Consider the following 18,157-nt stretch of genomic DNA (forward strand, 5'->3'; position numbering starts at 1 on the left):
TCCTGGACCCCAAGGCTATGATGTTTCTACTGTACCAGGTAGTCAAGAACAGTGGTTCTCAAAGTGGAACCTGCATCAGGTCTCTTGGAGGGCTTGCTATAACACTTTCATCACTGGGCTCCACCCCAGAGTTTCTGGCTCAGTAGGTTTAGAGTGGGGTCAGGCACTCTGCATTTCTGCAAGTTCCCAGGGGATGCTGCTGCTGCTGGTCTGGAGACCACAGTTGGAGAATCATTGGCCTAGATCATTAGGAAACACCTGGGTTTGCCTTATGGCTACCCCCACTCTCTAACCACACTGACCTTGGGCAAAGACTACAGGATGCAGTTCTGAGCTCCCTTCTGAGAAGCTCTGATGCCTCCCACATCTGGACCTGGCCTTGGCTGTGCTGTGCCTGGCTGCTCTCTGGGGACGGACTGCCATTGCTGACAAGGATCTGAGTGCCTGCCCCTCCCCCTGGGACCCTGCACTTCTGTTTGTCATCCTTCAGTCCTGACTGGTAATCTCCCCATTCCCACTCCACCCAGGCAGAGGCCTCCGTCTCCACCCCACCTCTTTAACAACTTCCATGCTGATTGATGCATTCTAGGCTCGCTGCTGCTGCTGCTGTCTGAACAGCTTAATAGCACTGGAAGTTACAGTCTTGTCTGTGTCGCGGTGCCTGCAACATTCATCAATTTCAGCAAGTGTCACCAAGAGTGATATGAGTGTGTGACACAGCTAAGTATCCCCTCTGCACAGGCCATTACAGCTGGCACCTGGCCCAGGGAGGCAGAAACTGGAGACCCGTTTGGCTTCGTTTGTGCAGGTCGACATAGACGCGCACCTCCTGCATGGCCCCTTTAAATGCTTTGTGTTCCTAGCAACCTCTAGGACTATCCAGAGTTTCCCCAGGCAAGCCAGCCCCCTGCTCTCTGTCTTGGCACATTCTCTTCCCTTTGCCCCACCTTCCCATTTCTGCATCAGCTGTTACCCATCTTTCAAGGCCTGTGCACGTCTACCTTCTCCAAGAAGCCTTCCCAGCTCGTCTTCACTCTCCCCGAGACCTGCAGCAGGGGGCATCTCCACTCTTGTCGTAGAGTTTTTCTCAGTAAATGGCCCACCCTGACCTGCTGTGCTCAGCTTAGCTCCCACTGGGATGCCCTGGGGTTGCTCAGGGAGGTCCATTTCTGGGAAAAGCAAAGACTTCTGGTAAGAGTGGACACGGGTATCTCAGCACAGGGGTCCAGCATCTTCTCCCTTCCATGGAGCATCATGCCTGGGGTTCCAAAGTCAATAACCCATGGTGCCAGCCACCCAATAATGTGAAGGTGTTGGAGACATTCGGCCACAGTAATGACTACATACCAGGCTCTACGTGGGACCACAAGAGCTCTGGGAAGAGCTGGGCAGAACTGTGCACATGCCCTGCAGGAAGCTCTTGTGTCTCTCCCCTTCTGCCGCCACCACTCATCCCGTAGTTCCCTGCAGCTGCCCCCAGAGGCTCTTCTGCCTTTCCTACAGAGCAGGAGCAAAGCGTGGAGAGGAAAGGAAGGTTTCAGGAGCAGAGAGTTGAGCTAAAGGCTATGGCCAAGGGTGAGTGCCTTGCCCAGCTCACTGTCGCCCCTAGAGGCAGGCAGACCTCACTGGCCAGCTGCTGGCCTGCACCTGCCTGTAGAAAAAGACACCCGGTTCTTAAGCAGGGAATGAATATTCATGGGCATGAACCCTTGCAAACTCATTTGGGGAAAAAAATTAGATCAGGAGAAGTAATCAGATTATTAAAAAGAAAGCAAGGACAGAAGGCGGCAGTGGAGGGAAGAATCACATTTAAAATGCAAGGAGAGATTTCCTTCCTGTGGAGTAGCTGTGACCCCCTGGACCATGCACTGGGAATAGTTAAGCTCTCTCACATTTCTGCTGCATAAAAATGTTGTGTTTTGAGGCTTCAGTGGATGAGGGAGGGGCAGAGGCAATGTGTACCCTCCACGTACGAAAATTATAAAATAATGTTTTGAGGTTTTCATTTTATCTTCCTTGGCTATCAGAAAAAAATCATGAGAGCTAAAGAGGCTCTGGTGAGTGCTGAGTGACAGGTTAAAGGGCTCCAATAAAGATTAGATGGTCCACTATCTCCTGAGGAAATTGCATAAAAGTGGTTATTCCCTCTTGCTTCTATTAATTTCCTTTTCCTGGCTGCTTGGAAATGCTTCATAACCTGATGCTGCAGATGGGGACGAGAGGCGCTTTCCATTATCTCAATCACTGCACTGTTTATGAGACACTTAATCTGTTTCTTTATAAAGTAATAGTACTGTAGGTGATGGATTTAGTGTCACTGGTAGCCTGCGTGCAGGGACGGGAGGGGAGGGGTGTTCTCGAGAGCATTGTAAGCACCAGGTAATTTGTTACATGGTTGAGGCTCTGAGAAGTTGGGTGGGCGTTTCGAGGTGACCTTCGGATATCAGCTAGAGGTCACATGTACCGGTCCCTTGTCACTTGAAAAGGGAGAGAAACACTGCATTTTGCCTGGGGAATGGCAAATACACACATGCTTAGGGACCTGGTACTCAGGTCTCGTCTCTTCCTCTCTGCCAGAGTTGGGGGTGGGGAGGTGCCACCCAGAAGCTCTATTTATCACCTGTCTGAACTGTGATCACTTGCAATAGAGGGAAACAAACTCCCTTTTCTTAAGGAAACAAAGCAGTCTGGGCTGTGCTGGTGTCAGAACCGTACAGGCCTGCACTTACAGGTGTCTTACTGACAAAGGTCTTGTGCCAACATACGGCCAGGCGCATGCAGCTCTTCTCTTCCCACTCACCTCCTGGAATAGTGATGAGCCCCTTCCGGCTGAGATAAGGACTGGGCACTCTCTGACCTACTTTCTCTTCCTACCTCTCCTGTTCTTCCAGCTCTTCCTTTTTTTTTTGCCTTGTCTTTGCTTCTCCTGAAACTTGCCTCCTCGTTGCCACAAGAAAATGCTTCTTCTGGTCCTCATCTCACAAGGACAGAGCCGCATCCTGATGCACACCCTGCCTGACCAGTCCCCTCAGCCTGTACACACAAATATCGCCCAGGTCATCCCATATGGGAATCAGCTTTCATTTCCATTGTCTACCTCCCCAACCTGGAAGGGTGCCTCCTGATGCCTGCCCCCCACCTCCTGCACTCTGCTGTCCTAGCAAAAGGTCTCTAGCTTCGGGCAGCTCTTCTGTAAACATTTGTTGAATGAGGGGCTCGTAACTGTAGTGATTGTGCTGACCATACTTTTATATCAAGAGAGAGGCAACCCTGAGTTTTGCTTTAATGATATTAAAGCAAAGAACTGTGCTGTCTACATCGAAATTATTTGAAAGTTTGTATATGTGCTTGGTTAGTTTATCACAGTATTTAATTACTAGTTTCGTAAAACTGTAGAGCCTGTAGGCAGGTATGCCGTCAGCAGGCTGCCAGAGCCCCACCATTCTTCACTGTGTTACTCCCACCTGCTTTACATATTCAGGTGACTTATTTGGGCTGAGATCCTTTGCTTTTGCTTCTCTTGGCCTAAATACTCTTTGTTAGAATCTACCCAGAAGCTCCATGTATCACCTCTAATTAAAGCTGCATTTTCTCAAGGGGCAGCATAATTTTCTTATTTATTTTTCTATGTTAAATTTCTAGTATAATAACAATGTTGTTAACTTCTGTGTCTTATTACTGGTGTCTGATACCAGATGAGTTAAACAGGCTTTGTAGAATAGCCTGGCACTTTAACCATTATTTAAGGCATTAATTCTGTGAGAAAATATAGCTCAAGTATGCTTACAAGTTACGATCTAAAACTTTAATAACTGAACCTAGAAATGTTGCTTCTTTATAAATTAGGGGATGCCTAGACACAGGTTTTATTAAAATGTTAACTTATGGAATCTGAATATTAAGGAGATTCATTTTATAGTTACACGTAAATATATTTTCAGATGTAATAATTCACCATTATACAAATCAGAAATAATCTGTGCAGAAACACATTCATCACTTGGATTCCAAGATCAATTTGCCTGCTTTGGGACCCCAAACTTATATTCTGATCCTGAATTCTACAAGTTCCTGCAAAGAAAACTTCCTTTTCAACAGGGAGTGGGGTAAGCAGTAGCAGAAAGAAATTAGCATTATTTAGCATTTATTAATGCTAGGAACATTTTCATATTTGAGTTTATTAAATTCTAATCATCTGTGGGAGTTGTGAGAAATGTAAGTTCCTTTTTTATAGATCCTTAATACAGACAAGCAGGTTGAGGCTCTGAGGCATTACATAACTTTCCAGTGGTCACTCAGCTAGGAACCAGTAGATCCAGGAATGGGACCCAGGACTGTCTGATCACTGCCCAGTGTTCACTGTCCTGGAAAGGATGGAGTCACCACCCCTCCCAAGACCTCTCTCCCCAACCTTTCTCTGAGCTTCTCTCCCTAAAGTTCAGCTTGGACTTGCTTTCCTCCATTTCCTCCCCTTGTGGCCTTCCTAGAATCTAGAGACTTCAGGGCACCCAGTTCTGTCTGAGTTTCTTCCATCCGAAATCTCAAAGGAAGGCACTTTTTAAATCCCCTGCTACTTGTGGATATCAGGATGATTGTTTATGCTTTTAACTTATTAAATGCAAAACAAGTAGGCTTTTAAAGGCTGGAAAGCAAGTGAAAACACCTTGTTCCTCCTGGACTGATACATTAAGAAAATTACAGTGTAGCAGGGGACCCATGAATACATTCAGTTCACCACTCTCCTCTCCCCCAGTTTCCAGGGAAAGGGCTTCTGCTATGCTTGGGCAGCCCAGGCCTGGGATTTCTCTGTGTTCTTCAGCTCTAGAACTGAATGGCCCAGCAACACTGGATGATTTACAATGGAAAGGGTCAAATACTTCTCAGAGAAGACAAGGAAGAGATGTGGAAAGAAGCAAGGGAAGAAGAGGGAAGAAAGGGAGAGACTTTACTGAGTGGACTTGGAAAGATAGATTAGTAAACCACAGTGTAGGATACTTTCGGTTTGCCACTCAGGGGCAGCACTGATATTTTATTTGTTGAATCTTTAGTAAAAATGTAATTTTTTCTTTCTCCTGAGAAGCTTCTTTTGAATGTGCTGGGGTGGGTGGTGGTCAAATGGCCCATTTATACATGGGTTACAACCAGAAATCTTGCTGGATCATCTAAACAACTTTTACGCTAGTGTGTTCCATGGAACTTGAATCTCAGGGGATGCTCTACAAAATAGGGCGTCTTGTTGAGAAAACAGCATTCTGTATTCCATTTTGGGAAGTTCTTAGAAATTCTATAATAAAAAATGAGATTAACTTTTTCAATGTACATTTTCAAAATACCTGGCCACAGAACACTTTTGTAAGTAACAGGTATTAACAATCTAAAGAACATGGACTCCATAGAATACTCTTGGGTAATGCCATTCCAGAGCATTCCATTTCAGAAATTACCTCTCATCAGAGATGAACTCCTGCCCCAGGGCATTTCCAGAATAACAAAACCCTGTACTTCACTTCAAAAGAGCAAAGGAGTGCAAAAACTTTACCAGCATAGGAAGTAGTCCTTCCTTCTTGTCATAGTAGAAAAGCTGTGGGTATTTTTCAGATAGTTTATATGTATATCATCACTATCATTTCTCCCACTGTGTAATTCTGGGTAACTTTTTTAACCTCTCCGTGTCCCAATTTCCTCATTAGCAAAATGGAGATAATAATAGCTACCCCATAGAGTAATGCATGCAAGGCACTTAACAAGAATGTTTAACAGATGGTGGCTACTGCTATTATTAAAGAATACTCTGTACTTTCCGTAGGGAACAATATATTTGATAAGATGAGCTTTGTGTAAGCAGAAGCCATTATAATGGTATTTCTGTTGCAGTGACAATCACACTGTATTATAATTGTATGACTACACTAGATCAAGAGCTCCTTGAGGGCAAGCTCTGTTCTCTAAATTCCATGGATCATATTCTCAGAAGAGTCACAGTAAATGTTTGTTGAATGAATTAGTGAGGAAGTCAAATGAGTTGACCATGCAGTAAGTTTTAGTCTGTCTCAAAGGAGGATGACTCAGAGCAGGTTTCCTGGAGACAAGGAGAGTCGGGAGCTGTGATGGTGAGGAAGGGCCTAAGGGAAGTAGGACAGGCAGAAGCAGTCTTCTGAGGAATCTACAAGGAGGAGACCAGATGTCTGGAGTAGAGAGTCTCCATAGATGAGGCCTATTGAAAGCCTGAGGGGTGGCCTGGAGCCAGACTTTTTGGGGCATGGCTTCTCACAGGCTGACCACAGAGAGAACTAAGAAAAAATGCCTCATATCTGAGGGTACCTCTAGTGGGCATTGGGCTGTACCAGGCATTCCAGACCTTCTCCTCTGCAATGTACATGATAGATGACCTCAAGTGCGTGACATATTCCCTGGTGCACTGCCTGAAAAGCCTCCTTCTCCTCCTTCTCCTCTTCCTCCTCCTCCTCCTCCTCTTCCTCCTCCTCCTCCTCCTCTTCCTCCTCCTCCTCCTCTTCCTTCTCCTCCTCTTCCTTCTCCTCCTCTTCCTCCTCCTCCTCCTCCTCTTCCTCCTCCTCCTCCTCCTCTTCCTCCTCCTCCTCCTCTTCCTTCTCCTCCTCTTCCTTCTCCTCCTCTTCCTTCTCCTCCTTCTCCTCCTCCTCTTCCTCCTCCTCCTCCTCTTCCTCCTCCTCCTCCTCCTCTTCCTCCTCCTCTTCCTCCTCCTCTTCCTCCTCCTCCTCCTCCTCTTCCTCCTCCTCCTCCTCCTCTTCCTCCTCCTCTTCCTCCTCCTCCTCCTCCTTCTCCTTCTTCTCCTTCTTCTTCTTCTTCTTCTTCTTCTTTTTTTTTTTTTTTTTGCCAAAGCCCCTGAAGCATTTCAAAATGCAATTAAGGGAGAATGATGTTGTTAAGCCAGTAACCTTGAAACCACTTTAATTTCTTTTTAAAGAATCACTCATGAATTTCAGCTCTTTACCATCATTCATAACAAATGCTTGTTAACACAGCTCACAGGGTCCCTCATGTGTGTTGCAACATGACATTTAAGAACCATGGGTCCAGTCCATTGTAAACCAGGAACCCTTTCCATCTGAGGATATCAGGTGAGATTTTTTTTTCAATGAGTGGTTCAGGGTAAGGCCCTGGCTGTTAACCAGGTGGAAGAGGGAGGGAATAACCATTTATAAAGCACTTATGTCCCAGACAGTGAGCTACACATTAGATTCATTTTCTCAATTAAATCTCTTGACACACCTGAAAGGGAAGAATCATTATTCATATTGTTCAAGTGAGAGAGGCCATTGGTACCAGGAAGGTATATTTCACTAAGGATGTTTGAAGAATTGCAAGTGTTAAATAAGGGTTTCCTCAATCTGAAATGCTCACTTTGTGCAAGGTATCTCAATATCCTTTTCTGGGAGGCAGAATCTTTCATTTTCCACAGGCAGAGAAGGGCCTCTGACTGCCACTCTTCCATTAATTCTCAGATTATCTCTTTGTATTCCAGCCTGCCCTGCCGGGATGTTCAAGGCCAGCCAGGAAGCTGAGGGGTGCTCCCACTGCCCCTCCAACAGCCGATCCCCTTCAGAGGCATCTCCCATCTGTACCTGCCGGACCGGCTATTACCGAGCGGATTTTGACCCCCCAGAAGTGGCATGTACTAGTAAGTGTCTAGTAAGAACTCTGGGCTGTTGAGTTTGGTTCCCTGACAGTGCAAGTGGCAGGCCTGGGGCAGGGGAGACTAAGACAGAAGAACAAAGCAGAAATGGTGGTTGTGGTGCTGAAGTGGACAGCTCCTGTGCTGGGCATGCAGACCCCCTCTGCTTAATAGCACAAGGTTGAGATTATTATGTTCTTTCTTACCTCTTTCTCCCAAATGAGAGAGTCTTCCTCTGGTCAAAGCAAGGCAGCTTCTTTCCACTAGATGTTAAAAATCCCAGCCTCAAGAGTTCTTGAGTGCAAAATCAAGATCCACTAGGCTATTGCAATAATTCCTAGTCAGCTCCTCCAAGAAACCCCATTGGGCCTGACAGCTGAATATTTTCTGTCTTCACTGCAGTTCCTGTATCTGTGTGACCAGGTTCCTCTCAAAGTCTAATAATTTTATTAGTTGCCCATTTATTTTGTAGTTTGCCTTCCCAGTTACCAAAGGAAGGTCTTTGTGTGCCAGGACCAGATATTCATCTACCTGTGTCCCTTCCAGTGCCCAGTATGGTGCAGCATCTGTGCCCCTGCCAAATGATAAGACCAGAGGCTGGGCTGCAGCACGCATCTCTGAGGCAGAAATTCTATGGGCAGAGGGGCTAATGCTTGGGCTTCACCACTCTCTCATTCTCTGTTGTAGAGGGAAGGGCAGTCATCTTGCCAAAAGTGGATGAACGGCAACTCCACTCCCTGGGTGGGGTGGAAGAGGGGAGAATTTTGTCCCAATATTCTCCCCTGTAATCCTGGGGAGACAAGAAGCATTACTCTCCCCACACAGTGCTTTAGAGAACTTGCTCCCACTCTCCTGTGTGTTGTAGCCCTGAAACAGGCATGGTTTTTTGTTTTCAGTGTTCTCATTGTATTTGGAAGTCAGTGTTCCAGGGTAGCCTCTAGTTATGATATTACTTTTTTCTGCATTAGATGCTGTTGCCTGACTCCCTAGGCTTCCCTTTACCTCTTTGAACCAAATCCCTTCCTCCCACCCCCAGGATAGAAGGGCACAGAGGGAATGTTTCATATATACTTGCAGTTTGATGGACGGGAAAAATGACTCAGCTCAGTATAGAAGACTTTCTTAATTCTGGCCTTGCAGTGTATGTAATCTTTACTGGGGAAAGAAATGAAAGTATCTTCTAGATCAAGGTCCTGAGGTCGATCAATGCTTATAGATTTGAACTGAGGAAAAGCTCATCCTCTTGTAAACTGAATTTCCCCAGACCTCCCTCGCTAGTGCTTGACGTGAACAGAAATTATTCTATTTCTGCTGACTGGAGTCCTTGTCTTCCTGTGGTGGTATAGTCTCTACTGATTCCTGAGGTTCCCCTGTGGGTCTCTATGAGCATGTGAAGAATTATTTAATGTACTTCTTTAGAAGCTGAATCAGTGCTGCCTGGGTGTTCATCCCAAGGACTGGTCTCCATGAGTGCCAAAGCATATGCCCAGGGTCTCACCACTTCCCCCTAAAAACATTCCCGTTTGCTTCTGCCATGAACTCTTTCTCTCTGGCCAGGCTCCCTCTGCAGATCAACTCATGCAAATAGAAATCTGGGCCTCAAGCTTCCCACTTCAGGAGACATACCCTGTAAATCCATCCAGCCCCTGGATAAGGTCACCTACACGGATGGTAGGCCAAAGAGCAGATGCTCAGAATGCCAATGTGGGGCTGTCCTCCTTGCTATACAGCACCTCCCCTGTCCACCTTTCAAGGCTTATCTTCCAACCACCTAACGTGATGTGCTTGAATGAATAGGACCAATCCCTGGAATAAATAGCAATGTCCCAAAGCTTTCAGTCTGCACACTGTAGATCCTCACTTCACTCTGCTTACCCATGTCCTGAGTTCATCTCATTAAAATCACACCTCACCTGTTTTTCTCTCCCATCTCTGGTCCAGCTAGCTCTGGAGATAGGCACACCTTCCTTGCCCCCTGTGGCCCCACCACAATCTCCCCACCTTATCCAGAGTGGGGATGAATGCTAGGCTTGCCTGTATGTGTCACCACATTCTTTTATGTGGTTCTGTGCTCTTATGCCCCCAGTGTAGAGCACTAGGGTCAGACCAGAAATTGCCAAATCAAGGCCACACTTGTCTGTAGTGGTCAGGCCCCAGAGCAGCTCAAGGATGCATGATCCAGCCCCTGGTTCTGGCCTATGAGAGCAAGCACTTGGTGAGGGACCTGGAGGCCAGGCTGGGCTGCAACACAGTACTAGGCAAAACAAGTGTAAATAAACCTATTATTTTATTGAGCCTCATTATATATTTGATTTATTGTGTGCCAGGGAAGTACTGTATGAAAAAGTCAATTTGTTGGCTTTTATAATCTCATTAGGGTTTCCTTTTAAAGCATTCTAATTGGAGGTGCCATCTGTTCTCTTAAAAAGGCATCACACATCGCCACAGTAAATAATTTTTCAGATACAAGGAGCATATCTGGAACCGTTGAGGCCAGGCTTGGCCTTGCACTATAGCCTTGGGGACCCTGACTGGTTCCTCAAGTGGAGCAAGGCAGCCAGGCACGGGCCCAGCCTGGGACAGGCCAGGGTGGGGAGGGTGCAGGTACTGGTTTACTTTCACAAGTGTGGTTCTCCATCCATCCAATCAGGAAACAATTACCGCTCACCGGGACCCAGTGAGGACCCAGGTAAGGGGTAGCTCTGTCCCTCAGTGGGCATCTGCAGGGTCTAGGTGGGTGTTGGGGAAAGGGGTCAGTGTTGGGAGTGTCCAGGAGCCCAGGCCTTGAAGTCTGGAAAGGCCTCAGGCTTGGCCTGTTGCCATCATCTTTAAAGGAGATTCTATCATCAGTCATACTCATTCACTGATGATATTGAAATATTTTTAAAACCTTATGATTTAAAATGTGTTCTTTACAAAGCTAAAATACCTGTAGTGCATTAAAATGTGTATTTTTAATAAATCCGGTTAGTCTTCTGGGACTGGAATTTATTCTAAATTAATCTAAATGTTTTGAGTGCATGATAGCCTTTGTAGCCTTGTGTGGGCATTTCTTCATTTTCTTTTTAATCTCCTGGGTAAGCCTAGGACCCCCTTGACATTTGAGAGTCCCCTGGCATCCCTGTGTGTTCAGCATTGTCCTTGACAAGGTTCGTGGACTCAGCAGGGATTTGGATGCACCCCAAGGCAGTGCCACAGGGGCTGGTGTGAGCTCTGACTGAAGTCCAAGGAAGGGGCCCCCTGGGCCCGACTGTGATGATGTTACTGTTGCTGCTCTGGGGACACCCACTTCCCTTCTTCCTTCTTCATCGTGCTCACACCTCTTCCAGGATTAAGCAAAATAGTTTTATAGTCTTTGGCACAATGCCTGGTTCATAGTAAACTCTCAGTCGATGTTAGAACATGCTTTGGTTATATCCCTGGAAAGTGTGAAGATTACAGCAGATATGGAAGCTTCCAGCATGATAGAGTTCTAAAAATAAAAGTGACGTTCCCAGGGAGGGTCCAAGTTGACACGGTCTCTGGGCATCACAGCAGAATCCACTGTGTGGCCCCAGACCACTTGGCCTGAAGGTGCTGATGAAAACAAGTGAGGTTATGGCCACCAGAACCAGATGTACTGTGGGAGAAGGAGGGAGGTACAGACCAAGCATCCCAGACTTCAGGTGCTCTTAGGAGACTGAGAAGCTGGGCAGGAGTGATGGCCAACAAGACTGCCTTCAGTCTTCAGGGAGCAGAGCCCATTGAGTCCTCAGGGTCAGACATGCTTCTTTTCACAGGAGGGTCTGATGGCATGGCAGGCGTGACACAGTCAGCAGAGATGGGGAGCAGCCAGGAACGCATGGGGAAGTGCACAGCAGTGTGAAACCAAGCACCAAAATGCACATCTTTGGTTTTAAATAATTTCTAGTTTACTGGGGGATGAAATGGAAAGGAGGAATTTATGAGGCAGGTAAAAATAGATAATTATGCCTTATAAAATTGCTGTCTGTGGAAAACTATGCAGAAGGACTGGTGTAAAAATAACTACCTTGTTACATTTCTGACCACCAAACCCTTTTTCTTTTTCTTTTTTTTTTAATTTAATTTATTTTTTATTTTTTTCAACATCTAATTATATTTTATTTTATTTTTTTATATGAAATTTATTGTCAAATTGGTTTCCAAACCAAACCCTTTTTCTGTCACCCACATGGAAGAAACTTTGATGGATCACAGAGACAAGCCAGTGCCTATCGTGTTTCCTTATTTCTTCTTCAAATGTAGTGGGTTTCCCTCTGCAGTTTTGATCATAGAAATGTAATGAAGAAGGGGCTTCAGAGATCATTGTCTTGTTCTCTGGGTCCTTCTGCTGTCCCCTCACGTAAACCCTCTGGGGTCCCCTGGAGACCACCCTGACCTCCCTCCTGACTCACATGAAGAGACTGGGAAGTGAGTGGTGAAGCAGGGGTTCTCGATGTGGCTCCCAGGGGCATGCCCTGGTGCCCAGTACAGCCATGTGAGCAGGGACTTCTCATCATCAGAACCAGGCATGATGGAACCCACAGCAGGAGCTTGGAAGAATAACATGACCGATGTCATTGAGGCCCCAGGATGGAAGCTCAGGTCTGTCTGCCTCCAATGCCATGAACTCACACACGGTGAGAGCTAAAATTTGGTAGCTCTTAGGAGGTCACTGCAGATGTCCATGGCAGTAATTCACTCTTGAATTGACCTATAGGGAAGGATAGGAGTCCAGTCTTCCCTCACCCATCTCTGTACACTCCAGTTTCTCTTCCTTAAGCTTCTGCTTTCATTCTTTAAGGGCCTCCCCCTCTTTCATCCCAACCATCCCAGGGCAGCAGTGTGGTCCCCAAGGCACAGGGTTTATGCTCCTTGGACTGCCAAAAAGTGGCATTTCCCAGACCCTGGTCTTTCCAGGCAGGCTGAGTGGATTGGAGGAGTGTGCCAGGGACCAGAGGGTGGGAAGGGCATTGGGATGGCAGGAAAATAAGGCAGTCCTCTGCAGCCAGGCATGATGGCCTTCAGGGCATTGTGAAAAGTCTGTAAGGACATAGGCTCATAAACTTTATTCTACCAATCTTGAGTCCTGCTGGGCCACACTCCACAAGATCACCTGTAATGGTTTATTCTTTACCGCAGTGGTATTTAAATATTTATTTTTGAGAGAGAGAGAGAGAGGGAGAGAGAGAGAACAAGTGGGAAAGGGGCAGAGAGAGAGGGATACACAGAATTGGAAGCAGGCTCCAGGCTCTGAGCTGTTAGCACAGAGCCCAACTTGGGGCTTGAACCCACAAATCATGGGATCATGACCTGAGCTAAAGTCAGACACTTAACTGACTGAGCCACCCAGAAGCCCCCAAGCAGTGGTATTTAAATGCAGTTCCTGGGCACGGAGCCTCAACATCACCTAGGAACTGGCTGGAGATTAAGAGTCTCAGCCCCTCCCTAGACCTACTGGATGAGACACTCAATGGATTGGGTGGTGGGGAGGCAGTGATCTTAGTTTTAACAAGCCCTCTAGGTGATTCCGAAGCATTCTAAGTTTTGAGAACATTGCTTTAAAATTAGGTTGAGTTTCTCTGTCCTCTGCTTAATGGCTCCTAGGGGAGAAAGGCCACTGAGTGAATTTCTGCAGGCCAAAACCACAGGGCCTGCCCCTCCCCATTTGTGTCCCATGTACCGGGCTGGAGAAAGACAGAGACTGCAGATACCTGTTTGTGGAAGAGCAGGGGTGGGGTGTGATATGAGAGTGAATGTGGGAGTGTGCGTCAGTGGTTGTGTTTCAAGGGAAGGTCTCACTGGTTCTCAGCACACCCCCACCTGTCCTGGCTTGGTTGTCTACGCCTTTCTCACTCTGGGGTGGTTGAAGCAGTGTGGAGGCCTCCAGTGCAGCATCAGCTAGGGCTGCGGGCATGATGGGAAACAGAAGTGGGTGGAGGTCAAGGAGTGTGGCCTGATTAGAGCGGGCTCGGGGAGGGCTGAGAGAGAAACTGAGGCAGAAGGAAAGTGAATGGTGGGGAACATTCACCTGAGCTCAGGTGGAGGATTGGGTGGGGAGAGAATATAAATGGGTGATGGGCTCATTACTCATCTGGTCTTCCACCCCACTTGGCAGGAAATAGGCCAAAAGGAAGTCTTTGGGGCTGCCACAGCAGACCACCAGGGCAGGGAGCCCCCCCCAGGGTCACAAACAAGCCACCTGAGTCAGTGATCCAGTTTCATGAATTGAGGACTGCTCGCTTGCCTACATGCCTGCTTTGAGGATGATCTTCAGAAGTGTTTACCTCTTTGAATGTAGGAGTTGCAACATATTGAAAGAGGGTTCCTTTACCCACGGCTTACCAGAGCTTTAGTAAGGGATACAGCGTGTATCCCATTCTGTAGGTAAAAGGCTGCTTGATTTTACTCTGATACATGATCCATGTTGCACGTAAAAAATATAATTTGTGTTTTTTAGAGGGAGGTAGACTGTTTTCCTTGAGATGGAATCTGGGCAGGGGTCATAGATGAACAAGAGTCCTAGGACAAGACGTTTCTCCGGGTGCCTGGATTTGGCTGGTTCATCCATCTGGATGCAGATTTGAGGGACTGTGACAGCAAGCTAAAAACTATTTATAAATGTCACCGCTGTTTCAGGAAGGGTCAGCGCTGCCTGTGTAAACACACTTCCACACTTCTATCATCTACAATTTCCTTTCACAGTTGTTGACCCAAGTGGGTATAACCCTTAGGAGGCTTTGGATAGCTCTAAGTTTTAAGCTGACAGCCAGGGACACGCTACATTTCTGCTGAGGCATTTTATCATGAGGGCGTTTGGAGTTACAGATGGTTAACATTCAGAGCAGCCTTCTAGGTCCTGCCACCCAAATTCTTCCTCAGTGTCAGCCTCTCTCTCCAGCAACCCTGAATATTGTGATGACAGACAGCTGATATGTTTTGTGAGACAGCTCTATTCCATTGTCAGGCAGCCATCATCCATCACTGAGGAATCTTCTGGCCCCTGAGTTGGGTACTGCCTTCCTCCTCCCCTCACCCTTGGTCACCATTGAGGACCAATGTTCTGCAGGCCAGCAGTTGTAGTGTTTAAGAATGAGTTCCTCATCCTTCCTGAATCACCTACCTTAGGCTAAACACCTGTTATATTATCTATTCCCCAAGACACGTGATTTCCTGAACTCCACCATCCTAGCTGGCCTTTTCTGAATCTCTCACATTTATCAATAAAACTCTCAAGATGTGGTAGCCAGAATGAAACATGTGACCCTCACCCCAGAGCACGGTTCAGTGGAAAAGTGATGGATCTTCTCCTCCTGGGGCTGGGATACTGTTGATTGCTCACTGTGGTTCCAGTCCCCATGCCTTAGATCCTACCAGACTTTTGGCCACTAAACATCCAGTGGTTTTGTTTGTCCCTTCAGGAAATGCTACCCATTTGGGTCTTTTCTGCACTGACGAATGTGACTTCAGAAATTTTGTCTTGTGGAGTTAGGCATAGTGCTCTTTCAAGTCTAGATTATTTTGAATACTGATTTTTGTCATCTTTGAAATGAGAAGTATTAGCAAATTGTTAGGACTGTGGGCTCTGGAATCTGTGCCTGAGTTCAAGTCCTTCTTTGCTGCTTGCCGGCTGTGTGATATGGGGCAAGTGACAGGGCTTCACTGTGTCCTCATTTGCTCATCCATAAAATGGGTAGGGTATTGGTGTCTGCCTCACTGTGTCGTCAGGGGTATTACATGTCATAATACCATTTAGAACGCTGTTTGGCATACAGGAAGCACCCAGTGAAAGTAAGCGATTTCATCTTATGACTGTTGTTAGAGTCGCTCACCCTACTTTGATGCCATTTTCAAAGCAGCTGAAACCTAAGCACTGACATTATCACTTAGCTAACATTTCCTCCTTTGGTCCACAAGTATTTGTGTACTTTCTTTCAGTTACCACGGTTGAAATCTAGGCATGCTCTCTATACTCTTTTTCTCCATAGGCTCATAAACATTTGGAAAAAGAAACAATGTCATTTGGCCTGACTTATACTTAGAGACACGTGCCGGTTCTTGTCCCTCTTTGCTTGAGGCCCACAAAGCACCGGTTTAACTGTGAAGTTTCAGAAGGAGGAGGTGACTGAGGTAAAATGTAATCTGTTCTCTTCTCTCTTTTGAAAATGTGGAATGAAACTGTCCACATGGTTCTAGGACCCCGTTGTGTCATGAATGCTCCTTGGCAGTCTTCAAGCAATGGCTCTGATGCCAAATTTGCAAGCTCCGGTCCCAGGTGGGGCTGGTCTGGGATGCATGCTGGAGCTTAATAGTAGCTAGAGCTCATGTTTCTTAAATCTTCCCTGCTCCGGTTCTCTGCCTCAGAGGGGAAGACCATCAGAAATAGGTGACTCTGCGGCCTTTGTCCTCTGCCACCACCTCACCTCATCCCCAGGAAGGAAGGATGATGCCTTGCTTTGCACACTCTGAATATTCTACCCCAGTTAGAGCTATTCAGGTATAGGACTGCCTCTGTCCACTGGACTGGGAGCTCTTTGACATGCTAATCTGATTTCTTTTACCCTCTCCATGACCTTATACAGTAGGTACCCATCACAGTTGAGTGTTAAGAGTCCTGCTGTTGGAATCAGGTAGCCCAGGATTGACTCTTGGCTCCACCCTTCCCTTGCAGCGTGGCCTTGGGTAGATTATCTAACCTCTCTGAACCTCTGTTTCTTTTTCATAAAAGGAAGCTATAGTTCGTTATTGTACCCACTCTGATAATGAATGTAAAATACCTCAGTACTCAAAGACATATGGGAAGTGCTCCGTAAATGATTGTCATTGTTTTGGTTGTTATGAATAAGGATAAGAGGTGAGTCAGGGTCATATCTAAATTGCCTAATCCAAAATAAGAACAGAATAAAAGTGTGGGGGAAATGGGAATTTTAGAGCAAATATTCCTGGAGATCCATTCTCGGTTGGCTGAATTGTGACATCATCGCCCCCTGTGTCCACCCCATCATAATGTGATCACAAATCTGTGTATCATTTATGTAGACCATCTTGGTCCCCAGCTCCTCACAGGTGGTCTCCAGATGGCCTCCTGATTCCTCCAGTGTTCCCTCTTTCATCCATAGTATTCAGTATCAGACCCTGATCCAATTCTGACACCAAAAGGCCAAGCCCACATGTCATGGTGGAGTCTGGGATGTATCTCACGCCTAGATCTCTGTCCAGTGCTGTCTCTACGGTCGCCATTCAAGATCACCACTGTCAGTTAGCCCTGGAACCCATATCAACCCACTCCACCCCCTTGCTACTGGCCATTGACCCTGATAGCCAGCTTCGGAATCTACCCTCAACTCCATAATGACAGGTGTCGGGGGGAGGGGGGGGGCGGTCCCTGGCTCCACCCCCTCTTTCATTCCCTGACCCTCCAGTTGCCATATTGGAAACTTGGTAGCAGCCAATACTTTCTCAATCCAGAACTGTGACCTTCCAGATTTCCTGGTTTGGTAACACATGTGAATGTGGCAAGGATACCAGAACCAAAGACCCACATACATCAGCATGGCTTCACTTGTGTTTGACAAAGACTGGGACACGAGGTGTCTTTGACTCTCATCAAAGATTTAGAAGGAAGCCACTTTCAACTTAGTGTAAAGGTGGATTACAAACATTGTCCAGAGACCAAAAGCCTCCTGAGAAATTAGCAATCTCCCCCTAACTGGAGGTGTCCAAGAGGGGTGCTTGTGAGGGCTGCTAAGGGGGCTCCTGAATTGTGTGGGAAGGTGGGCAAAGTGAACAAAAGTGGATCTCATAGTCAGTTTGTGTATGCCCATGCTCTCTGAACTACGTGTGGCATAAGACTGGGATGCCAGCGTTTTGTAGTGATTTATTTTGAAACTGTGTGTCTGGTCTTCTGAGAAACTTGGCCCACAATTGGCTGGAAAGTGCCCAGTCGGAGCCAGACACCTGAGAACTCTTATGATATGGGGTTGGCTGTGGGCTTAAAGGCTGGGCTCTCCAGTGGATAAATGATCATGAATGACTTTGCAGAGGAAGAGCAGGCTTCAGTCTGAGGTCAGCCTGTGGAAGGGCCAGGATTCCCTCCAGCCTGTGCCAGAGGCCACCCTCCATCCCACTCAGTCAAGAGTGCTCTAATTCTGAAGTCACATGAATGACTTATCTCAGAGGCAAAAGGGCAGAGGGCCAGAGGCTGCCTGGACACAAAGGCCCCTCTGTCGTTCTGCCCCCTTCTGTAGAGAGAAGGTCAGGGCAGTGGTAATAGCAGTGTGCTGCCTTCCGCATGGCTCTGGGCTCAGACTTGCAGGAGATACCCAAGGTGACCTTTTGAGCATCTCCTCTGGGTCACCTCTGAGCTCTGTTCACCTTGGAAACGGGGACAAAGATGTTCGATGTTGCCGTCTGGAGTGAGGCCTTCATGGCATCTGTGTAGTGAGATGAAGCTTGGTATAGGCTGGCTCTGCTGGGCCAGGTGTACACAGAAGGTGGGTGGTTTGG

At 46.9% G+C, this 18,157-nt stretch overlaps 1 protein-coding gene across 1 annotated transcript in view; it reads left to right on the plus strand.

The window, feature by feature from the left end:
* Nucleotides 1-18,157, plus strand: part of EPHB1 (EPH receptor B1) — a 378,786-nt gene that overhangs the window by 228,134 nt on the left and 132,495 nt on the right. The window contains exon 5 of the mRNA XM_047100394.1: nucleotides 7,502-7,657. Within this exon, the coding sequence (XP_046956350.1) occupies nucleotides 7,502-7,657 (156 nt within the window). The remainder of the gene's footprint in view (nucleotides 1-7,501; nucleotides 7,658-18,157) is intronic.

The sequence above is a fragment of the Lynx rufus genome, unplaced genomic scaffold (genome assembly GCF_022079265.1).
Source record: "Lynx rufus isolate CCGP_SWC_20201006 ecotype Redwood Valley unplaced genomic scaffold, mLynRuf1.p SCAF_5, whole genome shotgun sequence".
NCBI classification, from domain to species: Eukaryota; Metazoa; Chordata; class Mammalia; order Carnivora; family Felidae; genus Lynx; species Lynx rufus.